The sequence below is a fragment of the Equus przewalskii genome, chromosome 25 (genome assembly GCF_037783145.1).
Source record: "Equus przewalskii isolate Varuska chromosome 25, EquPr2, whole genome shotgun sequence".
Taxonomy (NCBI): domain Eukaryota; kingdom Metazoa; phylum Chordata; class Mammalia; order Perissodactyla; family Equidae; genus Equus; species Equus przewalskii.
Window position 1 is genome coordinate 44,003,230 of NC_091855.1, and position 24,037 is coordinate 44,027,266.

The window sequence follows — 24,037 nt, forward strand, 5'->3', positions numbered from 1 at the left end:
TGGCATTATTCTGCAGAAACGCTGAGCCATGCAGATGGCTCCAGTTCAGCCCTGGTATCTGGTCCTTCTACCTTCAAGGGTTCAAAGTGAATCTTTATCATGTCACTCTACTAACTGAAGATGAATTTTTAAAAAGCTTTGCAATGTTGCTATTACCGATTCCAAATGGGCTACGTGATCAGCCCTTTGCTTTTGAATATAAAAAAGAAAAAAAATGGGATTTGGGAAGTAGACAATAGATGCTGGAACTAGTCACCAAACTTCTCAGAAGTGACATTTCAGACAAACCATGAGACCTTTTTGAGTGGTACACGCAAAAAAGATGGTCAGAGAAACCAGAGTCCCTGAATTAACTTCCAACCTGGGGGCTTCTGGGCCAGCTCCTCCTACTTGTGAATGTGTGGGACTTCATCTGTGAGGAGCCAGGAAGAGATCTGTGCATACGATTTGCTAGATAAAGTGATGAACTAAAATGTCTAGGCTAATGAAAAATCTAAACTAAAAAGTGAGTACCAATGGAAAGAGCATGGGCTGTGGAGTCTGACAGATCTGAGTTGGAACCCGCAAGTCACTTCACCTCTGTGGCCCTTTGACTACACCTGCCCTCCATGGCCAGAAGGGAGTGAGAGCACACATGAGTGTTTGGCACAGCGCTTGGAACAAGCAGGCCATAGAGAATTTTAGTTCTTTATCCTGAAAGTTACTTATTTTTTGCCACCTCTGAAATTGATTTGGCGTCTGTACTGCATATACGGGAGGGAAAAAAAGACCCACAAAGGTGGAGAGAGAACTGGAATCAGAGAACACAAGAACATGAGGCAGCCGCACTGGGTCACTCACGGCTGAGATTATAAACACACTGCACTGCAGCCTTTTTGACATTCTACTTTTCAAAAAGTTAGAGTTCTAGAGGAAAAGGCCCTGTCAAGCAGGGATCTCGTGTGGTTTTGAGGCCATGCCTACAGAGGCTGCTCATGAAGATGATGGAGAGTGGCAGGCAAGAGACCAGGAGGAGCAGTGTCAAGGCCTGGCTGCACTCCTAAGGGCTCTGGGTGGCCTGCACCAGGGCTAACGCAGGCGGGAAACATCCAGTGAGCTCCTGTGAGCTGAAGGTTGGCAGCCCACCTAACGGGACTGGGCTCCTAGTCCCAATGCCCTTGTGTACTCTGCCAGTTTGCAAAGGGCAGTACTTCTAGATAATTAAGGAAAAGTACGACACCCACCCCCCATCCCCACAACCCCATCCCCTGCCAGCTCAAAAATCCATGTGCCCCTGTTGCTAGTCTAATTACTCCCTGCTTCCTGTCTGACATTCTGGTTCGACAGTGCAGGCTACCTCGATATACTGACCAGGTTGGAATTTGAGGTTTAGGGTCTTTTTAAAAGTAATTAGACAGCAGGCAGGAGGGAAGTGCCCCCTGTGGAGCCCAGATGCCAAGGGCCTTGCTCACCAGGCTCTCAGGCCTTCATGACTTCCGCCCAGCGACATCATTCATATGGAAAGCCACTTAAACTAAGCAAATTAAGAAACTCAACTGTTTGCCAGAATAGCTCCTACCACGCTCAGAAAAAAGTTTGTCCCAAGGAGGACTCTACCCTGGACATCAGAGCTGAATTTTTTCTGGCCACCAAAAACCCTTAGTTTGTTTTTATCACTGTAAGTTTATAAATTACTGCCGTCAGGTTCTTCGGGGCTCCTGCAAACCCTTGGAGAGAGAAAAGCGCTGGCAGGTGGGAGGCTGGCTCAAGAAGTCAGGCCTGCGGCCGACCTGCGAGCCCACCCACTGCAGGTCTGAGATGTGGTGTTAGGACCATACCTTCTATTGCAGAAAACGACGGAGCCCACCTCTCCTGACGCCTCTCTAATTACTTAGCTAAGGGAACTGGAAGACAAACCAAAGCAAAATAGAACACATGCTGACTGTTGATGTGAAAAGCAGCAACAGGGATATGGCAACAGAAAAACATATACATACTACAGGCAACAGGCGCTGCAGGCCACATGAGCTCCTGCATGCGTGACCTCCGACCTTGTGGGTCCACGTACAGTCCCATGTGGCTGAAGCAAAGCAGGTACTCCTCACTTTTGAGCTCCACAGCACAAAGGGCATCAAAAGACTGTTGTGAGAGGAACGTAAGCGAGGGGTCATTGGGATTTACCAGGTTTAGAGCCTGCCCATCTCCCTGGGTGCTCAACAGAGAGAACCCAGAAGGGTAGCCAACACAGAGCTTGTCCTTGACCACGGCCATCCACTGTACATTGCCAGGGGCCCCAATTTCATTGAACTTCCTGTGGAAAGGCTTAGTTCTCAGGATCTCATAGCAAAGGACCAGCCGTTTCACTGCTACAAACAGGCAGGTGGAAGAGCTCTTCTTCAGTGTCGCTGTTGCTATGAGCTGACAGCCTTTTGTTTCCGGAAGCTTGATGTCAACATTACTTTCCCCGCCATCAAAGGAAGACCAGGGACAGAGATGGACGTGGTGGTTCCGGCCGCAGAGGAGGACGGCGATCCTTTCTTTGGGAGCAAGCTCAATCTGGTACACTTTCTTGTAGTCAGCAACACGGAGGATCACTGCAGGAAGGAGGCCGAGGGTAAGGACCGACCATCAGTATCTCAAACCGACTCAAGGGCATCTGCTAAAGGCCCAGGAGTGCCCCTCCGCTCCCTTCCCAGTGCAGTCAGCCGGGGGGAGAACAGCCTCACTGCACTCTACAGTAGGTGCCTCTGCCTCCGCCAACCTCACTGTCATGCAGACTACAAGGGCTGCCATCCTAACACCTCTATGTCTCTGCTCCGTGTCCGCTCACATACACCCTGGAGGCACAGGGCCCTGGTTGTGCCTTTGGGGAACAAAAGGCTGTCTCCAACCTCACTGGATCCTCAGATAAACTCTCTGAAAGCACTCACCTGCTCACCGGGCCCCTAAATTAACCCAATACCCCCGATACCCTAACTGGACCATGGATCAGGACCTCCACTCAGGGCTCTCCAGGCCAGAGGCCTTGGTCTGCACCCCCTCCTCCATGTCGTCCAGTGTGCTGAAACACCAGGCTCATCAGGAAGGAAATGCTGCCCTCCACAGATCAGCTCCTTATTCCTTAGGGGAGGCTCCCAGAGCCTTGTGCAGGGCCCAGGGCCAGTTCTTGGCTCCGGGGTTTCTAGCTCTAGACCCTGGGCAGTGAAGAGAGGAGATGTGGGGATAATTTTGTCTTTTCTTGCTGGGAAGAATGAAATGTCAAAATTTGAAGAAAGGAAGCAAAGTTTTACTAAGGCCTCAGTGCATCCAGGAATTCAGTAAGCGTTCCTCCTCAGGGAAGCTCTCCCTGCCCCCAACTCCCTACTGAATCCTCTCCTTGAAGAACTTAATGAATGCAACATGCTCTCGAGACTGGTCTTTGTGCTCTACTGAACCTGCGGGGTGGGAGCCTGGGCCCCAGCCTGAGGCACTAGTGGACACTCAACAGACGCTGTTGAATGTCTGTCTTATCTGTTGCAGGTTATTTTTCTCAGCTGTTTGCCTTTCCCTTTCTTTATAAAGTGCTCTGACACGGTGACTTGATTTACATGTCCAGTGAATCCATCTGTACCCGTACAAGTGCCTACTATTGATGCTGTGCTGGTCTGCACTAACCAGGCGTGACCCGAGACATCACAGGATGGACAACAGCCCTGCTCACTCACCATCGCGGGTCACCTCTATGACATAGAGCCCTTCTTCCAAGCCAACTGCAATCCTGTCTCCATCTGTAGAGGCGAGTAAGAACAACATAAAGAAAACCAGTACTGTCAGCACAGATCACTGGCTTCTTAAAACGTGGAGAAACCATAAATTCAAGTGGACAACACAACTGTGATCTTAATCTGTTGGAATGTTCAGATCAGGCACTATGGTAACATTTGAAATACTCCGCTTTTTCACACTTAAAGAACATGGCGCCTCCCCACTCGGCATCTGAAACGTACCCACGATGGCAGCTGTGAGGACGGCCTTGATGAGAGGCAGCGAGCTGTCGTAGGCCTCCTGTGGAATATGCACGAGCTGATTCCTTAGGCGGTTCTTATGAAGGATAGACTGGAGTCCTTCTAGTATCCCAACCCACTTCCTCTTTTCATTCTCATTTTCTGTCAGAATGAGCAGTGAGCTGGTCTTAGAAGGTGTACCTAAGAGAGAGGCTGTCACCTTAATGACAAAAAACAAAACAGACAGAGAGAAGAACCATAAGACAACCAAACCACACTAAACAGATGCCCACATCCTTGGCCGGGACATCGTTTCAGCTAGAGGTGAAGAACAGGAAGGGTGCACTTTCCAGAGCGCTCTGACTCAAGGGCGATCATCAGGGTTAAAAGTCTTGACTCTGGGTCTTTGTTCCGAGTTGCCTGTAGAGGTGAGCTCTGCTGCTGCTGTAAATGGGCAGGGGCATAGGTACAGACATGGCACCCTGCTTCCCCTCCTTGTCAGATTTTAGTTAATTCTGCCCTTGCCAAAACTGTGTTGTAAATGTCCATTTTAAAACTGCTTTCTTGAATGCTCTTATTATAATTAAAAAACAAATTCTCAGAACGCATCCAGGGAAAACAGGATCTCAAATAAAAACACTCTGCCCAAACATACCTCCCCATGAGCATTCCCTGAGCACTCATCAGGAAACCTGGAGAGTTCTATTTGCCACAAAATGATCATCTTTTAAGCACACAACGATGGCAATTTTCTATATTGTATACAGAGGCAGTTTCTGACTAGAGATGTGATTTAATAAAAATGATTCATAGACTTAGTTTTGCAGACAATCAAAATTTTACTATATTTAGAAAAATTCCTAGCAGAGGGGGTTGGGAGGTGATTCTTTCCCTCATCTACAACCTTCTAGAAGCTTCCTAATGCCACAATATCTAACACTGACTCAGCAGGGGAACTCTCCATCTCAGTCAAAAACATGCTGATGAGCAATGCCTACTTATTTTTTCCTGTTTTGCTCCAGTTAATGATCAGTAAATCCTAGGGAGGAAGCTGAAGTGGTACATTTCATCTATAATCAACCGTGAGGTGCTTCCAGCATCAAGCACACTGTGACTACAGTAACTGAGATAGAGACCAAGAAGCATATAGGATGGAAAGGGAGGGCCAGTGACGTGGAGGCACATGGGGCCCTGGGAAGAAGCTGGCAGGGAGGCGCCCCAATAAGAGGGGCACCACTGTGTGCAGACAGGGGTCTGCTGCTCAATGAGGGTGAGGTGTGAGGGCGGGGTGGACAAACTCAGTGTGTGGGAGGAGATGTGGAGCAAGACAGGAAGGTGAAGAAACGGGTGGTCCATTCTGGATGTGTACTAGCCCCTTGCTATGGCACAATGAAATGCTCAGAACCATTTTATTTTAACCACGTGATTTTTTTTTTTTAATGATTAATGAAACATCTCTAAAAAACAGAAAAAAAAAATACCCTGAATATGCACGGAATATCTCGGCGTGAAGCATGTATGACATCTGAAGCCAGGACTGAGCTCACGGAGAATTCTTCATCTCTGGTAAGAAACAGAACATTCAAAACATCGGGAAAGAAATGCGCACACAGGGCCCTGTCCTCCACCCTCTGGTACTACATATCTTATGAGAGAGGACACTTTCATGACTCTGTTTTCCAGAATATAAGGGAGGCCCCTTGCCTCCCCCTAGATAAGAAGAAGATGCTTACACCGACAAAGCCAACAAATGGACTCGAGAATCCTGCATGTGTTTCCATAATTAGGGATGTTTGAAAATAAAAGCCCCTTCCCTGAGTCGCACTGTGTCAGACTCTTCCACGGTTACAAATACCACATCGGTGATGCAGCCTGTACTTGGCTACAATCAGGCAGCCACTTGGTAATCACTTTTGAAGAAGGGGAATAAAATGTGCTGAGATAATAATGGAATATCTCCAATACGCTGTATGTCCAACGCGCTGTCCCTGGGACATCTGCCAGCAGCCTCTGCACTGCAAGGGCAGGGCACACCTGTGCACAGCAAGGGACAAGCAGGATCACTTGCGGACTTTTCCAAAATACTGGTGCCCAGCCGTTCATCCCGCCCCGTGGCCTGGGGACACGGAAAGCGGAAACCGCTGTGGAGGTGATTCTGCTACACCTTTGTTCTTCAATCAATCATTGGGGGTCCTCAATGGCACCCTCTGCAGCCCGCCTTGTCCCCCAAGAACCAATGCTGGAGATCAAGGCTGCAGGCCAGGGCCTACCCGAGGGCAGGGGCCAGCATGTTCACGACACTCGGAGCAGGCGCTGTTCTATGTGGCACTCGGGTGGAGGACAGGGACAGGAGAGGACACGGTGGCACCACCACAGCTCTAGCTGCCAGGCCTGTGCCAAGCATGCCTCGTCTACGAATTTGTTTAACCTTCACAACAACCCTCTGACCTTACTATGCTATTGTTATGCCCATTTTACAAGTGGGGAAATGAAAAGTTAGACATTAACCCTAACAGAAGCCAGGAAGCAAGGAAGATGCTTTGCTGTCTTCAGATGTTTAATGCTAGGAAGGCATCTGAGGAGTGATGAAAGTGATACGAAACGGTGCCACACAGCAAACATTATGGCCACACAGAGCCCAGGGCTCTAAATTTCTGTCACAAAGAGTACTGTCAGGTACTAAAAGGCAGACTCTCTTAGGCCATGCAATGTGTCTCTGGGATATTTTATCTTGCTCTTGGGGCATGTAGTTTTCTTATGTTAACTGCTTATTTGGCATATTTTTCAGTGCAAAAATATCCAAAGCAGGAAAGTTTCTACATGCATTTTAAGTACCTGTTTTTGGAATTGGACAATAATTAAGGATATGAAGGTAAAAATGAGCTTAAAGATTACCAAGCAACAAACTCTCATTTTGGCAAAAGATAAGTAAGTCAAAACACAGAACAAGAACAGATCACACAAAACAGACCTGAGATCCAAGACTTGGCTTGCGATGACACCAGGCTGGGTGGATTTTCCTTCAGGCAAATCGTACAGAAAGAGCTTACAGTCACAGACCACAGCGTAAGCCCGCTGCCATCCTTTCTTCACCCCCGTAGGCTTTGGGACCTACAGATAAAGTGACCAGGGGTCATTGGGCCAGAGATGCCCGTCACAACCTATCAGGGCAGCAAGAAGTGGAGGCTGCATGCTGCGGGCCCTGGGAGACTCCTTGGAAGGTGTCCGCGGTCTCTTTCCAGCTACTGCATGGCTGGTCTGCTTCTCCGGGGACAGCTCCCCCATGCCCTGTCCCACGCTGGTGGCAGAGCTGCGTCTGGGCCCAGGAAGTCTCAGGACACTGCTAGGGAGGGGCTCTGCACATGACAGAAGGCGATGTACGGGACAAGGTGGACAACTGAGCAAATGGTGGACAACTGAGCAAACAGGTGCGTTCCCACCAGACATGGAGCATCTTGGAATGCTGTAGCTAGACAGGCACTCAGAGGCCATCTGGGCACAGCAGTTTTCAAACAGCACTTGGCTTTGGAACCCTGTCTTTAAGCACAGCCCAGGAAGCAAGGACAAAGGGCTCCAGCTGATTTTGAGGATTTCTGTGTGGAGTCTTTACAATCTTGGGGTCTGACCTCGTTTTCCAGGAGGGAAGGCCTCCCAGGACTGACACGAAGGTCACTTCACACAGCAAAGGGACTGCTTTCAGGAGCAGCTGAGCATGGTTGTGGATCATCACAGCCTGAGAGCTGAGCTGAGGGAGAATCGCACTTGCCTGCCTGAGGGAGTGGTGGTATGGCTGTGCTTCCTCGCACGTCCTACCTTGACATAGCCCTTGTAGGCTGTTCCTATGCCTCTCTGTACATCCACACCAAGAGGACGCTTGGACTGCTCAGGAGGTATGGGGCACACCTGGGGAGCGCTGTCTTTGCAGGATACATGGCAAGCAAATGAGCACACTGGAAGAGTGAAGGAACAGCACTGTCAGAACCTGCTTCCTCCAAAGCAGAAGTTGTGCAGAACAGATGCCATAGGGGCGGCCACTTGATAATTCCGTGTGTCACAGGAAACAGTCCAGATGCCCAATAAAGTGAAGTTTCTGGAACACAGTTCCCACAAAAGCTCAGGGACTTTGGCACTGAACGACTTTTTGACATGCTCACAGGAGTGCGTACAGGGGAAGTGAGGAATCATTAGCATGAAAGCATCATCACAAAGCTCTATTTCTTGTTCCCCCAGAAAGCCAGAGACTCATTCCACATAGATATGTTCCAAAAATGCCTGGATAGGAAACAACGTGCAGGTCTGTGACGGGGCAATGGTTTCAGTGACATACAAGGGTCCTGGCAGCCAATCGAAAGTCTTGCTGAGTTTAAATAACAAAGGAAAAGGCTTCTGCTATCATGTAAAATGAAGGAAAACACAGCTGCTTTTGCAGAGCATCTCCACCCATTGACCAGAGGTTAGCAATGTACGCTCAGAGTTGGCTCCAGCCCCAGGATTGTCACTTGTCATTTTGTGATCTTGGCCAGCTGCTCACCTGTGAGACAGGGCCATCATAATTACACTGTACAGGCTGTGGTGCTCAACATGAGCAGAGCGCCCAGCATAGGCCAAGAGCACAACAGAGGTTTAAAAGGCTAATAATGATACAACTAGAAAGAAAGAGCCAAGTGGTGGTGCTTATCTCTAGATGACCTCATAATGGACAATCATAAGTTCTTTTGGTCCTCTGCCTTTCCTCATTTTCTAGAATGACCATGGACATTTCATTTGATGATAAACAATTATCAAGAGATAAGCTGGGTCACCCCGAGCACTTCACACTCTCCCACTGCAGCAAGGATTCAGAATTTCAACTCACAAACCTTCACCGAGCATTTGTAAAACTAAAGAAAGAGACAATGCCCTCAGCTAACTCACAGTCAGGCTTCATTTCAGCTTTACCTGCCTTTAAAATAACTGCTCTCCCCACCCACCCTCAGATGGCTGGTGTCCCCAGGGCAATCGGGTGACCTCCCAGCAGCCTGCAGGCTGACACTCACCGTCGCAGGCGTAGCCCTGCCGGATCAGCCCCACCATCAGGGAGGTGCAGTGGCTGCACTGAGTGGGGCTGGAGAAGGACTTGATGCTGAACTGGTGAGCTTTTGGCTGGAGAAAGAACATCAAGAAGTTGAAACACGGACTCTGAGAACAGGTGACTGATTTGCTTGTGACTGAATTTATAAACAACTTGGGCATGATCTAGAAAAGTTGAAAACGTGCAATCTCACTTTGAGGTATGTTTGCTCCCTAGCAGAGCTAACCAGAGTAGTGGTTAACACCGACCTAGGGAGCTTGAGGAAGAAAATAAGCCAACATATGCTTCCTTCAGTGAGAAGTCTTGTTACCAAAAAAAGCAAGGTTGGCTGGGCCACGGGATGTGGCAGCACAGCCAATGCTCATTCTGGCATAGGCAGCTTGCCTCCTAGAGGCTCCTGGGGGCTGGCTTGGGGCCACGCTTTGGGGTGGGCTGCCACCCAGGGCAGTCCTTGCATGTGAGACCAAGAGCCATGCAAGAAATGAACAGCAGTCGTGTTCCTGACAGCAAGACCCTGGAAAGCCCCACTGTCCCTTGTCAGGAGAACAAACACATTGCAATGCAATTGACAATAGAATGAAATGAGAGGCTGAACGGAGGAGCAAGCTGTAGACCACATAGGTCAGTGTGTCTATAAAGCTCAAACATAGCAAAATGAAAGGATTTACCACTCAGGGGCACATAAACATGGTGGAACCATTTGTAAGAAGCAAGTGAATGATCAACACAAAAGCCAGAGAGCAATCTACACAATCCCTGACTCTACAAGGATCGAAGTCCAAAAGCCAAATCATTAGTTACAGTCATGCGCCACATAATGATGTTTCAGTCAATGACAGAGAACATATATGATGGTGGTCCTATAAGATTAGTGTCATATAGCCTAAGTATGTAGTAGGTTATACCATCTAGGTTTGTGTAAGTACTCTCTATGATGTTCACACAACGGAACTGCCTAATTACACATTTCCCAGAAAGAATCTTTATCGTTAAGTGACACATGACTGTAGTCTCAAATAAAATCAAATTTCTCATCTGTAGTTAGCATCGCTGTCTATGGTTGAAACCTTGAAAGAGGCCATGTCTACAGTAAAGGGGAAAAAAAGCATCTAAGTACATAAGGTCAAGTGACTGTGAAGCTTGAAACCTACGGCCTGTCACAGCTGGAACTGTACGATATGTGCTGAAGGTGGATGTACTGGGGTGCATAGCTCCCCAAGACACATTTATGAAAAGCTAAGTTACACGACTGTACATTCAGTGTAGTTCCATTTATGTTGGGGGGAAATTCTTTCCCACAAATCACACCTTTCTCTGAAGTTCTAAGTGCAGACAGAAAAATGGAAATAAATTTGGAGAAGGAACTTGATAGACACATAACACAGAGTTACCACTGGAGAAGGGAACATGGTCTAGGAATGAAGAAAGGGGACTTGGGCAACTGAACTCAGAAATTTTTCAATTAAAATGTGTTCACGTATCAGTGGTTTAGTTAAGAATACAGGGTCTCGACACCTCCTGGATCCCATACTGTTCAGAACAAATCATTAACAGGACATAAGGGTCTTACTGTATATACAAAAATAGTAGGTCTGCCTTATTTACACAAAAGTTATCTTCTAAAACTGGGAAGGTGCCACAGGTGAAAAGTAAGCCCCTACCTTTGGTCCAGCCAGAGCAAGGGCCTGTGTGGTGGGCAGCGGCACAGCGGGCGGCCTCTGGGGGGCCCGACCCATGTCCTAGGAGACAAGCAGGGACAGGTGAGCATCATCCTAGCTCAGCACTGCTACATGTCAGACCCTGCTTGGGATGCATTCCTCTCTAGCACTCATCAATAATGAACAGTTCTGCATTTTTAATTTGCTGCATTGTTGAGACATCTGTCAAATCAACCTTCATCTCGCTGACACACTGAGGGTAATTCTGAAATATAAGTTGGGCTTGAGCCTGGGAAGAAGTTCTCGCCACAAGCTGTGAGGCAGGATTGGGTGAGCTGCCTCGGCATCAGAGCAGCTTCTGTTCATCAAGGGTGGTGAGAGGTACATGGCGTGGTGGGAGCAGGGGGGAGCAGACCCAAGGGAGGGCTCGTGGAGTGTCAACAGGGCAATACTGTCTTACTTCTTGCTGTTCTGTGCTTGCACCCACAGAAATGGATGGGGACACTTCTGGTTTTGGAGCTTGTGTTTCTTGCTCACTAGCTGAGCTGGTCTGTGAAAACAAAGGCAAAGAAACAGTGGGAATGGAAGAACGTTTAGACTCTAAATACATGTTCTTTATTTAAAAAGTGCATTCCATTGGGGACCTGAGGTCCCAGCACAGTTCTTACTCCTGTGATGTCCTGTCATGGACCCCCACTTCACTCACAGCTGTCCTGCCTTCCTCTTGATCACTGCCCCTTGGCATTCTAAGGCTGGAGTGGTGACTGCATGGGCAGGTGGAGTCTGACAAATCACAGTTATCTCCAAAGGCCAGAGGCCACTCAGCTGTACCCTCTCACTGCAGCCCTCACCTTCCATTCTCCCAACCCCGGCCATTTAAAGGTTAGGGACTGAAAAATGCCAACTCTCCGAATCAGCTCACTCAGAAGTGATTTTATCTATACCCAGTAGCCTTAAGATAAAGTAGCCAAATTGAGGGATCAAGAAGAAATTCTAACATCAACAGAGTTCTGTGGGCCTATGACCATAAGAAAGAATTCCTCTGAAAGTTTTATAACACAAGGAAGCAACATTTTCTTCTAACTCAAGGTTCCCAAATTAATTTCACAATCTGAAATTGAAGCTAAAGTTTTGAAGCTAATTTAAAGCGAAAGCTGCAATCTAAAACCATTTAAAAATGACCTCATTTTAACGAGTGTTCCTGAAACAAATATCTCCTCAGCAAAGGCTATTACTATTTACAGACGTGAATATACCATTTATGTACGCTTAGTAAGTGTTAGGACAGGAAACAGTAGACTGTGACACAGCAGTAGCTGGGTAGGTACCTACAAGAGCAGTTTACAGCTGTATCTTGTGTTCCACATCGAAATCCCAATGAACCAAATCAGAGAAACACTTTCCAACAGCCGCAGTTAATTAGGCTGCTGCATAAGGAGTCAAATTCAGAGAGGAAGGCAGTGCATACACAAAAAACACATGCACAACTGTGTACTGCACTATTTGAATTTGTAAACAAAGTCACAAGGGAAAGGCTAGATCAATTAGCTAATTATGAAGGCTACATTTGAAAGCAAATTTCTCCCATAAATAAGGTATGTTAAATGAGTTAGAGTTCCACCCTTAGAGAAATGAAGAGCAAAAGAATATTAAGTCATTTAATTTTAGCCATGGAGCAGCCACACTAGTTTCCTTTAGTTGGTTAATTAATCAAAAGGATGCAAATAAGGAAGAGGAGACATCCACATTTAGAGCACTGCTCCACTGACAAGAGCACGGGGTGCGAGAAGCCAGCATCGGCAGCGACTTACTTCTTCCCAAGAGGCTAGCAGGGAGGATGTGGAGGAGGAGACAGAGTCCTTGGTTGTGACAGACAGGAGGAATAAAAACTTGTATGAAAATATACTGATTCAATCACTGTGGCAAACCATTTCTAGTATTAGGTAACATGCTTAATATGGGGAAAGCGGAATAGAAGCTTCTAATATAATGAATCTCAGGTTTGGAAACACCTCCTGACAGACTCAGCCTCTGACCAAGGACTTTTTCTTTCTATCAGTAAATGTCCTTCCTATTTAAATCACAGAGGTATTAAAGAGGGACTACAACTAAACATTAAAATGGTGGGAGTGCTGGCTACACCACATGAGGTACAAAGATTACAACCTCTACTCTGTGTTGAAACTGCTCCCTTGGCTGTTCACATGACGGGACATCTGAGTTGGAAACCACCTGCCACACAGATCGCCACTCTGTCCACTAATTTTATAGAAAAGCCACTGCTTTCCTGGCCATCTCCACCCTGTTATCAACCACAGCCTTTGGTTCTTGGGAATCTGTATTCATCCTTCACCATAACAGCGTCTGGCATAGAACTGAGAGGAAAAGGCCCACAACTTGTGCGGCAACAGGTTTATGAAAGAACTGGCGCGAATGTAATGTTTAAATATATGTGCTTCTTAAAAACTGAAGACTTCAGGGAAAAGACAAGCATCGCGAATTTGATTAAAAAAGCCATTTCAACAGGTGAATGAACACAGGAGTGCGTCCAGAATGGTGTGAGCAATACAAACCCTCCTAGGTTTTGTAATAAATGATCTAGGCAAGGATCACTGATGTAAGCTAACCTACTGGTGGAAGGCTGCTGGTGGACAGACATCCAATGTCATCTGCTAACTGCTCACCGGGACCCTTTCCAGGGGTGGCATCTGGCAGACACCACCTCAATCTAATGATGAAACTTAGCATCACCAATCCTCCATGCTTGGGAAGTACACATCATCTCCAGTAGAAATCACGCCAAGATGCTCAACCCATATCTAATCAAGAGGAAATACCAGACAAATCCAGAGAGTAGGACATTCTATAAGACAACTGGTCTGGACACTACAAAAATATCAATGGTAGAAAAAAAGGGGATCGGGGGATGGGGGCACTGTTCCAGATTAAAGGAGACCAAAGAGACATGACAACTAAATGTAGGTCACGAGCTCTGGTTGGATCCTGAACTGGGGAGGAACAGCCAGCTGTGTTCTGTCCTACAGCACCAGTGCAAAATGTCTTTCACATGATGATAATGACACTGTGGTTAGGCAGGAGAATGTCCCTGATCTTAGGAAATAAACTTATAAGTTTAATAAACTTAGGAAATATTTGGGGTCACTGATGCCTGCAACTCACTTTCAAAGAGGCCAGAGGAAAAAAACGCCACGTGTATATGGAGAGAGCAAGGTAACAAAGGTAGCAAAATGGCAGATGAGAGATACATATGTATGTTGATTGTACCATTCTCTAGACTTTCCTAAAGGTTAAAATGTGCTAAATGAAAAGTTGGAAAGCTAACAAAAACAATGACAAATACCTCATCAGAAATGCCATTAACGAGATTTGCTTTCATTATTTTTATTTTCTGGCTTGCTAGTAAGGGTCCATCCCTTATTGTTTTGGGAAAAGAGAGAGAGGCTCTACTGCCTCCAAGGAATACCATTAAGAACTCGCAGTGTGCAAAGGGAGGAAGTGGGATTCGCTCAGCACCCAGTGGCTGCTTCTCTCCACGCAACTGGAGAGGCTGCTCTGCGTTACTCCTTGGGTGGGTCACCCTGTGTGTAGACAAGCTGCACTGAATTCCAACAAGAGGACCACGACAAGGTGCCTGGGGCCAGACTGTTCTTTTAAACAACCTTTCTCCACCCACTGCTGAGGCCAAACTGTACAACCATAGAGAAGTCACTGAAATGGTAAGATGACTGGCTTATTTTTCATTTGCTGTAGTGTGAGAATTTGGATTAAAAAAATACCTGAAATACTCACTAAACAGGCAGAGGAAACTTCTCTAGGAACATTTCAAATATCTTAAACGTCTCTAACCTTAAAGATTTAACATATTGGGTCAATTACAGGGTCAGTGACTGAGATAAACTGTCAGATGTTAATTTACTGGTGTGTTTGTGGCCCCACTGGTAGTTAAATCATATTATACTATTTCTAACATCATAAATTAATTTGCCACTTTTTAAAAATAATTACTTACTCTAAATGTCAGATCATGTGCAAGAGGTGCAGTGTTGAAATACTCAAAAATAGAATCTTGAAAATCTGGAAGTTTGAGTCCTGCAAGAAAGAAACAAAGACTAGTCAAGGTAAAAAACCTAAAAGACTATCTATCTTATGCTTAGATGGGAAGACTCAGTGTCACAAAGATGTCAATTCTCCCTAAGTTACTGATAAATTTGACATGATTCCAGTAAAAACATCATTAGACTTTTTCCTGGAGCTGGACAGGCGAATTAAAGAGCTCACCTGGGAGAGTAAGCAGGGAAGACGACCTCAGAAATTTCTAAAAACAAGGGGGTATGGATGGAGAGCTACTAGAGACTAGAACAGATTCAGCAGAGCCCCTCTAATTCGAATCAAGTGGTTCCTGCCCATGAAGAATAAACAGGGTAGAAAATGCAGAAGGAGACCCAAGTGCCCACAGCAATCTCACATACATTAAAAGACACATGTGAAATTGGTAGGAAGTTTTTAAGAATTGGTATTGTACAACTAACCAGCCATAGGGAAAACATCAAAGTGGATCCATTCCTCAAACTGTACATCAGAGCAAATCCCAAATGTATCTGTAAACTAAATTTTAAAAATGAAACCATACAAGTATTAGAAGAAAACATGGGGGCTGGCCCAGTGGTGCAGCAGTTAAGTGCGCATGTTCCACTTCTCGGCGACCCGGGGTTCGCCAGTTGGGATCCCAGGTGAGGACATGGCACCGCTTGGAAAACGCCATGCTATGGTAGGCATCCCATGCATAAAGTAGAGGAAGATGGGCATGGATGTTAGCTCAGGGCCAGTCTTCCTCAGCAAAAAGAGGAGGATTGACAGTAGTTAGCTCAGGGCTACTCGTCCCCCCCCCAAAAAAGAGAAGAAGAAAACATGGACATGTTACTTGAACAACCGGGGACTCAAGAATATTTCCCTATGACTCAAAAAAGGGAAAAGACTGATAAACTTGACACACAAATTTAAAAAAACCCTTATGCTTGGCCAAAAAAACCATGATAAACAAAGCAAAAAGACAAAGACAAACTAGGAAAAATATCTGCAACTTCCATCAAAACCAAAGGCTCTAGTCCTCAATATAGAAAAAGCTTCTAAAAATTAAGAGAAAGAATTAATCCTAATTTTTAAAAATGGGCAAAAGATAGAAATACATAAGTCATAGAATGAGATCTACAAGCAGCCCTTAAACAAATGAAAGATGCTCAATCTTGCTCATAATAAGAAAAATGCAAATGAAGGCCGTACTGTGACGCTACTTCTCACCCACTCAGAATGCGAAATCATACCCCGTGGTGAGGCTGTGGGCAGGAACCCTTGCGCACTGTGGTGGGGACACAAATGTATCAACCTCTGGAGCAGAATGGGCCAACATCTAGCATAAGAGTATCCATGTTTACCCTTCAACCAGCAATCCTACTACTGGAAATCTATCCCCAAAAGACAGTGAAATACATGAGATGTTTTATGCACATGGCTACTCATTGCAGCACTTTCTATGATAGCAAGAGACAGGAACATCCAACATCTATGCACTGGGGCTGGCACGGGCCACCGCAGAGCGCTGTGCGACTGGGAAGGGCCCTGGACCATCTTGCAAGCTGCGGCACTGCCAGGTACAGGATGGAGCACAGAGCAGGCCTCTGTGTAACTGGGGGGCACGAAAGTCTAATTATACATACATACGTATTTGCTTATATTTTTAAGATGAAACGAAAGGATGAACCAAAAACCAAAAATGGAAGACAGATTTGGGGAATCTATCTTCAAATGTACCCTATTTCAGAATTTTGGCTTTGGAATTATGTATTTTCTTCATATAACTAAAAACTATTAAATCTAAAATAAAACCATTTCATTAAAAAAAGGTATAATTCAGGTGCTTATGATTTTAATTTACCAGTATCTGCTCTAAATTTTTCTTCCATCTTCTTCTTCAGAATTTCCATTTCTTCTAATAGTTCTCTATTTTTGGCTTCAGAATCCTTTAGTTTACTGAAACAAAAAATAAATGGCTTTAAGTGCACAGAGAACAGGTCATCCACGTGCTAGTTCAGAGAGTGTCAAGATGTGAGGACAGGGGTTTATCTTCAGTGCCTGGGAAAGTGCCAGAACAGGGCAGGTCCCCAACCAACACTGTTGGACAGACACACGAATCCACTCCTGGCACAGGTCAGCCTCTCTACTTAGCATCTTACGGAGAGTATGAATATTTCGGAATTATAAACAAACATGGATTTAAAAAATCATGGTTTATAAAAGGATATCTCATGAAGTCCTACTGGAGTTTTTGACCTTATCTCTCTCTCTCTTTTTTTTTCTTGCTGAGGAAGACTGGCCCTGAGCTAACATCCATGCCCATCTTCCTCTACTTTATATGTGGGACGCCTACCATAGCATGGCTTGCCAAGTGGTGCCATGTCCGCACCCGGGATCCGAACCGGCGAACCCCGGGCCACTGAAGTGGAAAGTGTGAACTTAACCACTGCACCACCAGGCCAGCCCCTCTTTATCTCTTTCTAGATGAGTCTTCTGTCCTCTGAGGACACATGGCCCAGATTACTCAGCCATCAGACCTGTAAATGTCTTTCCTATAAATGGCAAGATGCTGCACCAAAGAGCACTGTCACTGCCGCCTGAGTGCTGGAGTCTTGTGGTTCCTACGCTTTCGTGGAGGGGACAGAGCAAAGTCAAGCTGATATAGTTAACATCTGGCCAAGAGGCTAGCAGTACTGTCCAGTGCCAAGAGTGGGGGATCTGCCATCAAATCCTGGCTCTCCACTTATTTAGTGAGTGACATTGGGCAATTACTTCACCTCTCTGCACCGCGGTCTCATCTGTAAAATGTGGATAGTAAGAGTGCTTGCCTCCTAGGGGTACTGCAAGGGTCATGTGATTTAACAGAATAAAGTTCTCATGGTGGTTCCTGATACAGAGGAAGTATAATTAAATGGTAGCTGTTACTATTATTAGTTTTTTTAGTGGGTAATCCCGTTAGTGACTTGTCAATTCTGGGTCCCTGCCCTCTCATGGAGAAGTGTCAGAGCTTCTCCTTTCCCTCACATCAACAGCTGCTACTACAGGCAGGGAGGGTTGGTTCTTAGGAAACAGCAGTTCGTTATTGTATCCTGAGCGTGTACAAAGTATCTGCAAATGGTAGACTCTCATCAAACATCTGTTGAATTAACTGCTGTGTAAAAACGGTGTTCTTATAATGGCTTGAAGTTGGAAAAAAATTCCAAATAGGCATACCATGTTCAACCTTTATTTTAAAATATTACTTTTAGCTTAAAAGGAAAAAGTCTACGTTGATGAACTGAACAGCACTAAGATGAAGAGGAAGGCCAGAGAGGTGCCTGTTGGATGTGTGGCTGTGAGTCTTGCCACCCAGCACAGGGAAGACAAGCACCCCACTTCCACACATGGAAAGGGACACCGACACTTCCAAACCACGGACTCACATCGCTGTCATTATTTCTTGAAAACACTAAGCATAACCTCCCAGTAGGTGAAGTGCGTTTGCACATTCATCAAACCAATACTAACTGAGCACCTACTAAGTGTCAGAAATGTTATCCTGCTGAAAGCACTTTCCAATCAAGGGACACAATAGCTCAGGGGGGGGCCCAAGGTCACACAGGCCCTCAGTTCCTGACTGCGAGCCAGACCACAGTTCCAGATACCTTTCAAAGGAGAGATTCGTGTCTTTGACTTTCCTCAGCTCCTCCTGAACAAGCTGCTTGGCCCGGATCTCTGCTTCAAGAGCAGACTGCAATTCTAGCCGTGCAGACATGTCCAGCTTCTGACTACGACGAACTTTCCAAAGGGGATCCTGTAGACATTAGTTCAAATAACAAAAACATGCTTTTAAGCTAGTTATTTGCTTAACAAAATTAATGCTAACAAATAAGTAATTCATCTTTTTCTAATCTTAAACTTTTATTATATTTAAACAACTCAGATATTATCAAAGTCTATCAGACTCAATTTTAGTTTTGATATTTTACGACTTTCATTCTTTCTTACAGGTCTTCTAAAGAATAAAATTTACTTTTATTCTTTTTTAAAAGAATAAAACTGATCCTACAGCATAATTTTTTTCTTTCCTTTTTCTCCCCAAAGCCCCCCAGTATATAGTTGTGTATTTTTAATTGTGGGTCCTTCTACTTGTGGCATGTGGGATGCCGCCTCAGCATGGCTTGATGAGTGGTGCCATGTCCACGCCCAGGATCCAAACCGGCGAACCCCTGGGCCGCCGAAGCAGAGCGTGTGAACTTAACCACTTGGCCACGGGGCCGGCCCCTATCGTATAATTTCTATACGGTTCCACCAGACTTTTACAAACTGAAGATATATTATGGGATCACAGTTATCTTATTTTTCCTATATCTTGAAACATTTTGCTATTTCATCATCCTGGGAATTATGTCATTACTCCTCAATTATTCCTACGTAGGATAAAAGAATAAAATAACAAGAAAAACGAGGAATGATGGAATGACCCAGAAGGATGAAGCGACAGTGAAATAAACCAGCCTGATTACAGCATTCTTCCATTTTCTTTTTTTTTTTTGGTGAGGAAGATCAGCCCTGAGCTAACATCTGTGGCAATCTTCCTCTACTTTATACGTGGGATGCTGCCACAGCACGGCTTAATGAGCCACGTGTAGGTCTGCGCCCAGGATCTGAACCTGTGAACCCTGGGCTGCCAAAGCAGAGCACATGAACTTAACCACTATGCTACGAGGCCAGCTCTGCTTTCGTTTTCTTATTGAGTTGCCCAATGTATTTCATCAACTTTCAAGAGGTATAAAAGAAATACGGAAACATTATCTAGGCAGACTGTTTTTTTAAGCTTTCATTGGAGACAGCTGAGAATTTTCATTTTCTATCCATAACAGTAAAGAGAAGAAAACCGACTGAGGGAGCCGTTTCACAACTAGCAGACAATCAGAAGTGGGTGTGGGGGACAGAGAGCAGTGTTTTATCTAACAATGATGGTGACATGGACCAAATGAGAGAAATCCCCAGGGAGTCTTCAGATGACCCTGTCCTAGATGAATTTTCTCAAGAACCAGTAAGCGAACAATACATTCCTAAGGACAAAAAGGAAATATATCCTCATCCAGTTAGTCCTTCAACAGGAAGAACTGTTCACAGTATTTTGCAACAAGACTCTCAACTATTCCATTTTGCTAAAAGAAGCCATCACAGTATTCTTTCATCTTTTATGAGGTTTGTACACAAAATTTACTTACTGCAATTCATAAGTGCCAGTGTATATGTAAACACGATTGGAAGAAAAGATAAAAGTAGAAATGAAAAAACTGTATTGATCATTCTAACTGGTATTTATAAATCTAAAAATCTAAAAATGAAAATGTTTTCTGGGGGCTGGCCTGGTGGCATAGTGGTTAAGTTTGCACACTCTGCTTCAGTGGCCTGGGGCTTGCCAGTTTGGATCCAGGGTGCGGACCTACATTCCGCTTATCAAGCCATGCTGTGGCATGCATCCCACATATAAAATAGAGGAAGATGGGCATGGATGTTAGCTCAGTGCCAGTCTTCCTCAGCAAAGAGGAGGACTGGAGGTGGATGTTAGCTCAGGGCTAATCTTCCTCAAAAAAAAAAAAAGAAAAGAAAAGAAAAGAAAAAAAAGTTTTCTAATTATGGAGCAAAGAACATGGCTGTATTCTTCAATAAAATTATGAGCTGTCAATGTTTTCAAAAGTATTGTGTTTTGATGATGGAAGTGCAAGAAGAATGAGAGGTAATGACACACTAGAACCTATCAGAGACGAATTTAAAGCCAGCATTAGTATCTACAAGATTCAGTATTTACAAGATGGATGTGTTCCGTGTTCTCATGTAACAGGGGATGAGCAGTTAGCTACATTTTTTTTTTTAAAGATTTTATTTTTTTCCTTTTTCTCCCCAAAGCCCCCCAGTACATAGTTGCATATTCTTCATTGTGGGTCCTTCTAGTTGCGGCATGTGGGACGCTGCCTCAGCGTGGTTTGATGAGCAGTGCCATGTCCGTGCCCAAGATTCGAACCAACGAAACACTGGGCCACCTGCAGCGGAGCGTGCGAACTTAACCACTCGGCCACGGGACCAGCCCCGCAGTTAGCTTTTGAAGGTGCTCCCTTTTTGGTAAATATACCTTCAAATCAGGAAAGCTTGGAATAAAAATTTGGAATAAAAATAAAACTTAAGTTTTAGCTTTAATTCTAATGAAGTTGTCTCACTCCGCCTTTATTCTTACTTCTATGTTATTCACAAAATAGCTTACATACATATATTTTTAAAAGGGTAAACTGGACCCAGAACAATGGAGGAGAAAGGAGGGATATGTGTGGCTGCCGCCAAGGAACAAGTACTGGGCTGAGTTGATGTTCCATTCAGCCCAGAGCTCGCCACACTCTGGGTGCTCAAAGACACACAGACCACTGACTGGACAGATGGATGGATGGAGGATCAAATTAATAAAAAAAATCTCCTTGAGGGCAGAATCCAGTCCTACTAATTTAAGATTTCTCTAGAGAGCCTGGTACTCAATAATTATTTGCTAAATGAATGAACGTTATCAAAACAATCTGTGCTCTCCCAATAACTGACAAAATGTTAAAGCTCCTCAAACTGGGTTAACTTTTACTGGTCACAAAAGAGTCACATCACTGGAATTACCTGCATGATACTTAACTGCTGCACTCATATTAAAGATAAAGTCATTAATGAATTCCATAGGAATAAAAATCCAGGTTTTAGAACAAAACCTACCAGTGTTCTTGATCCGAGACTAGAACTCCTCAAAGTCTCAAGCTCTTCAGTCATCTTAGAAGCAAGAGCTTGAAGGTAACCCCGGGCATCTTTCTCGTCGCTGACCCTAGAGGAGGGAGCAGATGTTCTGTGAGGGAGAGAAGCCAAAGACGACGACTGTTTCTTGCCTTACTAAGGACAAGCGATAGGTCCTATTAGCCAAAACACCATTCTCCCACGACGAACAAATGTCTTTATTAGCAGAGGGCCAGTCCTGGCTTGCTCTGTTGGTCTCCCAGTCCTTGTGCTGTGCGGTGTGTGCTTTGCGAAAGCTGTGCCTCCACTTCACCCAGAACACCCGGGGGTGTGCACAGCCTGAGCCACACCTTCAGTGACTTGGTGGAGCGGTTTCTCCACCTTTAGCCCAGTGTGATGCCCCCAGACATTAGTGATTCAGGGGAAACAGTTGTGTACCAAGATCTGTACCGAGACCTTAGAGAAACAGCTCGAGGTAAAGAGACAGAATCAGATAGGCAGAGGTAGGAGCTGGAGAAAACAGCTGGAACAGCATGAGGCAGTCTCTCGGAGGTGTGCCAGCTTGTCGCACACGTACCACTGAATGATTTCCGCAATCTGAGCTTCCCAGTGGGCAACTGACTCCTTCTTGGCTGCCAGACCCTGCAGTTCCTCCTCCTGTTGTCTGTTTTGAGCTGTGAGTTTATCCACAAAGGAACAAAGCTGAAATTAAACAAGTGGACCACACAACTCGTTATTGGGCATCCTTTAAACATGACATTAGTGTTACTAAAACTGTAAGTTCTTCTGAAGATTCTGAAAGTTATCTTTGTTATGAGATTTTTCCAAATTAAGTTTCTGATATGACTTTTTGACTATATCTAACTTAAGCCACATTTCAATACACATCTGAACATAAAAGTGGTAAGAGAGAGTGTTTTCAGGTAATTACCACCTTTTAGCTAAATGAAAACATCCCACTTAAAAGATCAAACATATTACTTCATTTAAAGATTGAAATATTTAAATACCAAACTTCCAAGACTCAAGAATGAAAAAATTAGAGCTTTCCCAAAGTGATACCCCAGATATTTTAAATTACCCTTTCATTTTCAGCAGTTAATTTCTTGTTTTCCTCAAACAGCATTGCCCTTTCTCGTTCATATTTATCTTTCACGGTACCCACTGCCTCCTCCATTTCATTGTGCCTGAGAGGGTAAAGGAGACAGGAAGTTGGAGAAGGTCCTAACTCAGCCGGCACTCCCATCTCTGGCTTGCATACAAGCCTGCCTTTTCTACAGTGAGGGGTTCGTGACACTTACCGTTCTCGTTTTGACTTCTCTAATTTATCTTTTAACATTAAGATTTCTTTCTGCAGTGCCAGCTGGTGGCTTTCGGAATCATGCACCTCCTTTTTCACATTTTTCACTTCTAGCACATGGGAGGCCTCACGCCTGACCAATTCTTCTTCATAAAACAAGACTTTCTTCTCAAGCTCAGATTTTATCTTGGAAATCTCCTGCTGATGTTCTAAGGTGGCACCTTGGCCCCGGCCTCCTTGCTTCATCTGAAGACAAAGATTAAAATAAACGACAAATCTCTGTACCCTCTCTGGAGAGTCATGTGTCATCCCTACCACGTGCAGGTACTTGTAAACGCTATTTCCTTTGCTCTCCCAACAACAGGCACTGTACTAAGCGATGTAGCTGGCCTCAGTCATGTGGTCCTTCTAACAACTGCAAGGCAGATTTTAGTGGGTGAGAGTATCTGCCTTGCAGAATAGATGTGCCCAGATCTGCCTGGGACCCCAGAGGCTCTGCCTCATGCTCTGACCTGAATTGTCTTCAAAGTCTCGTCATGCTGTTCATTCACTCATACAACAGTACTCTCTTGAGGGATGACTACATGTCAGACACCATTCCGGTAATAGGGTTATACCAAGGTCTCTGCTCTCATGGGGCAGAGGGGGAAAGACTGATAACAAAGCAGCAAGTAAGCAACAAGACGGTAACACAGGTAATGTGATAAAGAATGGGGGGGGGGGGTGACACAAAGGGGATGGTTAGGGAGGCAGCATGAGGTGGTGACAGATGAAGGGAAATGTCAGGCTAGAGCTTCAGCACGGGAGGAAGAGCAAGGGCAAAGGTACTGAGGTGAGAAGCAGCTAGGTGCGTCTGAAGGAGAGGAGGATGTCACAGTGGCTGGAGTGAGGCTATGTGGGGAAGTGCCAGGAGAGGAGCTGTCAAGCGAGGAGGTTGGGTTATTCGAGAGCTGCGAGAAGCCACCGGAGAGCACTAAGGACGTGATGAGCTCTGATTTCAGTTTAACAAGCTCACTCTGGCCTCTGTGTGAAGAGCAGACTACAGGGGACAGTGAGAGGGACAGGAGACTCAGTCACAAGGGAGCGGGAGTCCAGACAAACAGTGCTGCCAGTGGAAGCAAAGAAGATGGAGATAGACCCCTTAGGGATATGTACTGGGGGAGAGGTGAGGATTCGCTGATGGGCAAGGCGGGAGGGT

At 45.3% G+C, this 24,037-nt stretch overlaps 1 protein-coding gene across 4 annotated transcripts in view; it reads right to left on the reverse strand.

The window, feature by feature from the left end:
- CDC42BPB (CDC42 binding protein kinase beta) overlaps window positions 1-24,037 on the reverse strand; it is a 133,527-nt gene that overhangs the window by 17,075 nt on the left and 92,415 nt on the right. Inside the window, exons 15-31 of one of the 4 annotated variants that reach the window (XR_011532838.1) lie at window positions 22,841-23,085; window positions 22,621-22,726; window positions 22,117-22,241; window positions 21,525-21,630; window positions 18,428-18,576; window positions 16,645-16,739; window positions 14,722-14,801; window positions 12,503-12,550; window positions 11,152-11,241; window positions 10,695-10,772; window positions 8,999-9,104; window positions 7,776-7,912; window positions 6,934-7,073; window positions 5,444-5,525; window positions 3,966-4,182; window positions 3,684-3,746; window positions 2,161-2,573 (exon numbers count right to left, since the gene is read on the reverse strand). Coding sequence is in view for 2 of the 4 variants with exons in the window: in XM_070593334.1 (XP_070449435.1) it covers window positions 1,977-2,573; window positions 3,684-3,746; window positions 3,966-4,182; window positions 5,444-5,525; window positions 6,934-7,073; window positions 7,776-7,912; window positions 8,999-9,104; window positions 10,695-10,772; window positions 11,152-11,241; window positions 12,503-12,550; window positions 14,722-14,801; window positions 16,645-16,739; window positions 18,428-18,576; window positions 21,525-21,630; window positions 22,117-22,241; window positions 22,621-22,726; window positions 22,841-23,085 (2,464 nt within the window). In the remaining 2 variants the exon portion in view is untranslated. Of the gene's footprint in view, window positions 1-1,976; window positions 2,574-3,683; window positions 3,747-3,965; window positions 4,183-5,443; window positions 5,526-6,933; window positions 7,074-7,775; window positions 7,913-8,998; window positions 9,105-10,694; window positions 10,773-11,151; window positions 11,242-12,502; window positions 12,551-14,721; window positions 14,802-16,644; window positions 16,740-18,427; window positions 18,577-21,524; window positions 21,631-22,116; window positions 22,242-22,620; window positions 22,727-22,840; window positions 23,086-24,037 lie in introns of all 4 variants that reach the window. The other 3 variants (XM_070593334.1, XR_011532839.1, XM_070593335.1) reach the window with 3 other exon arrangements.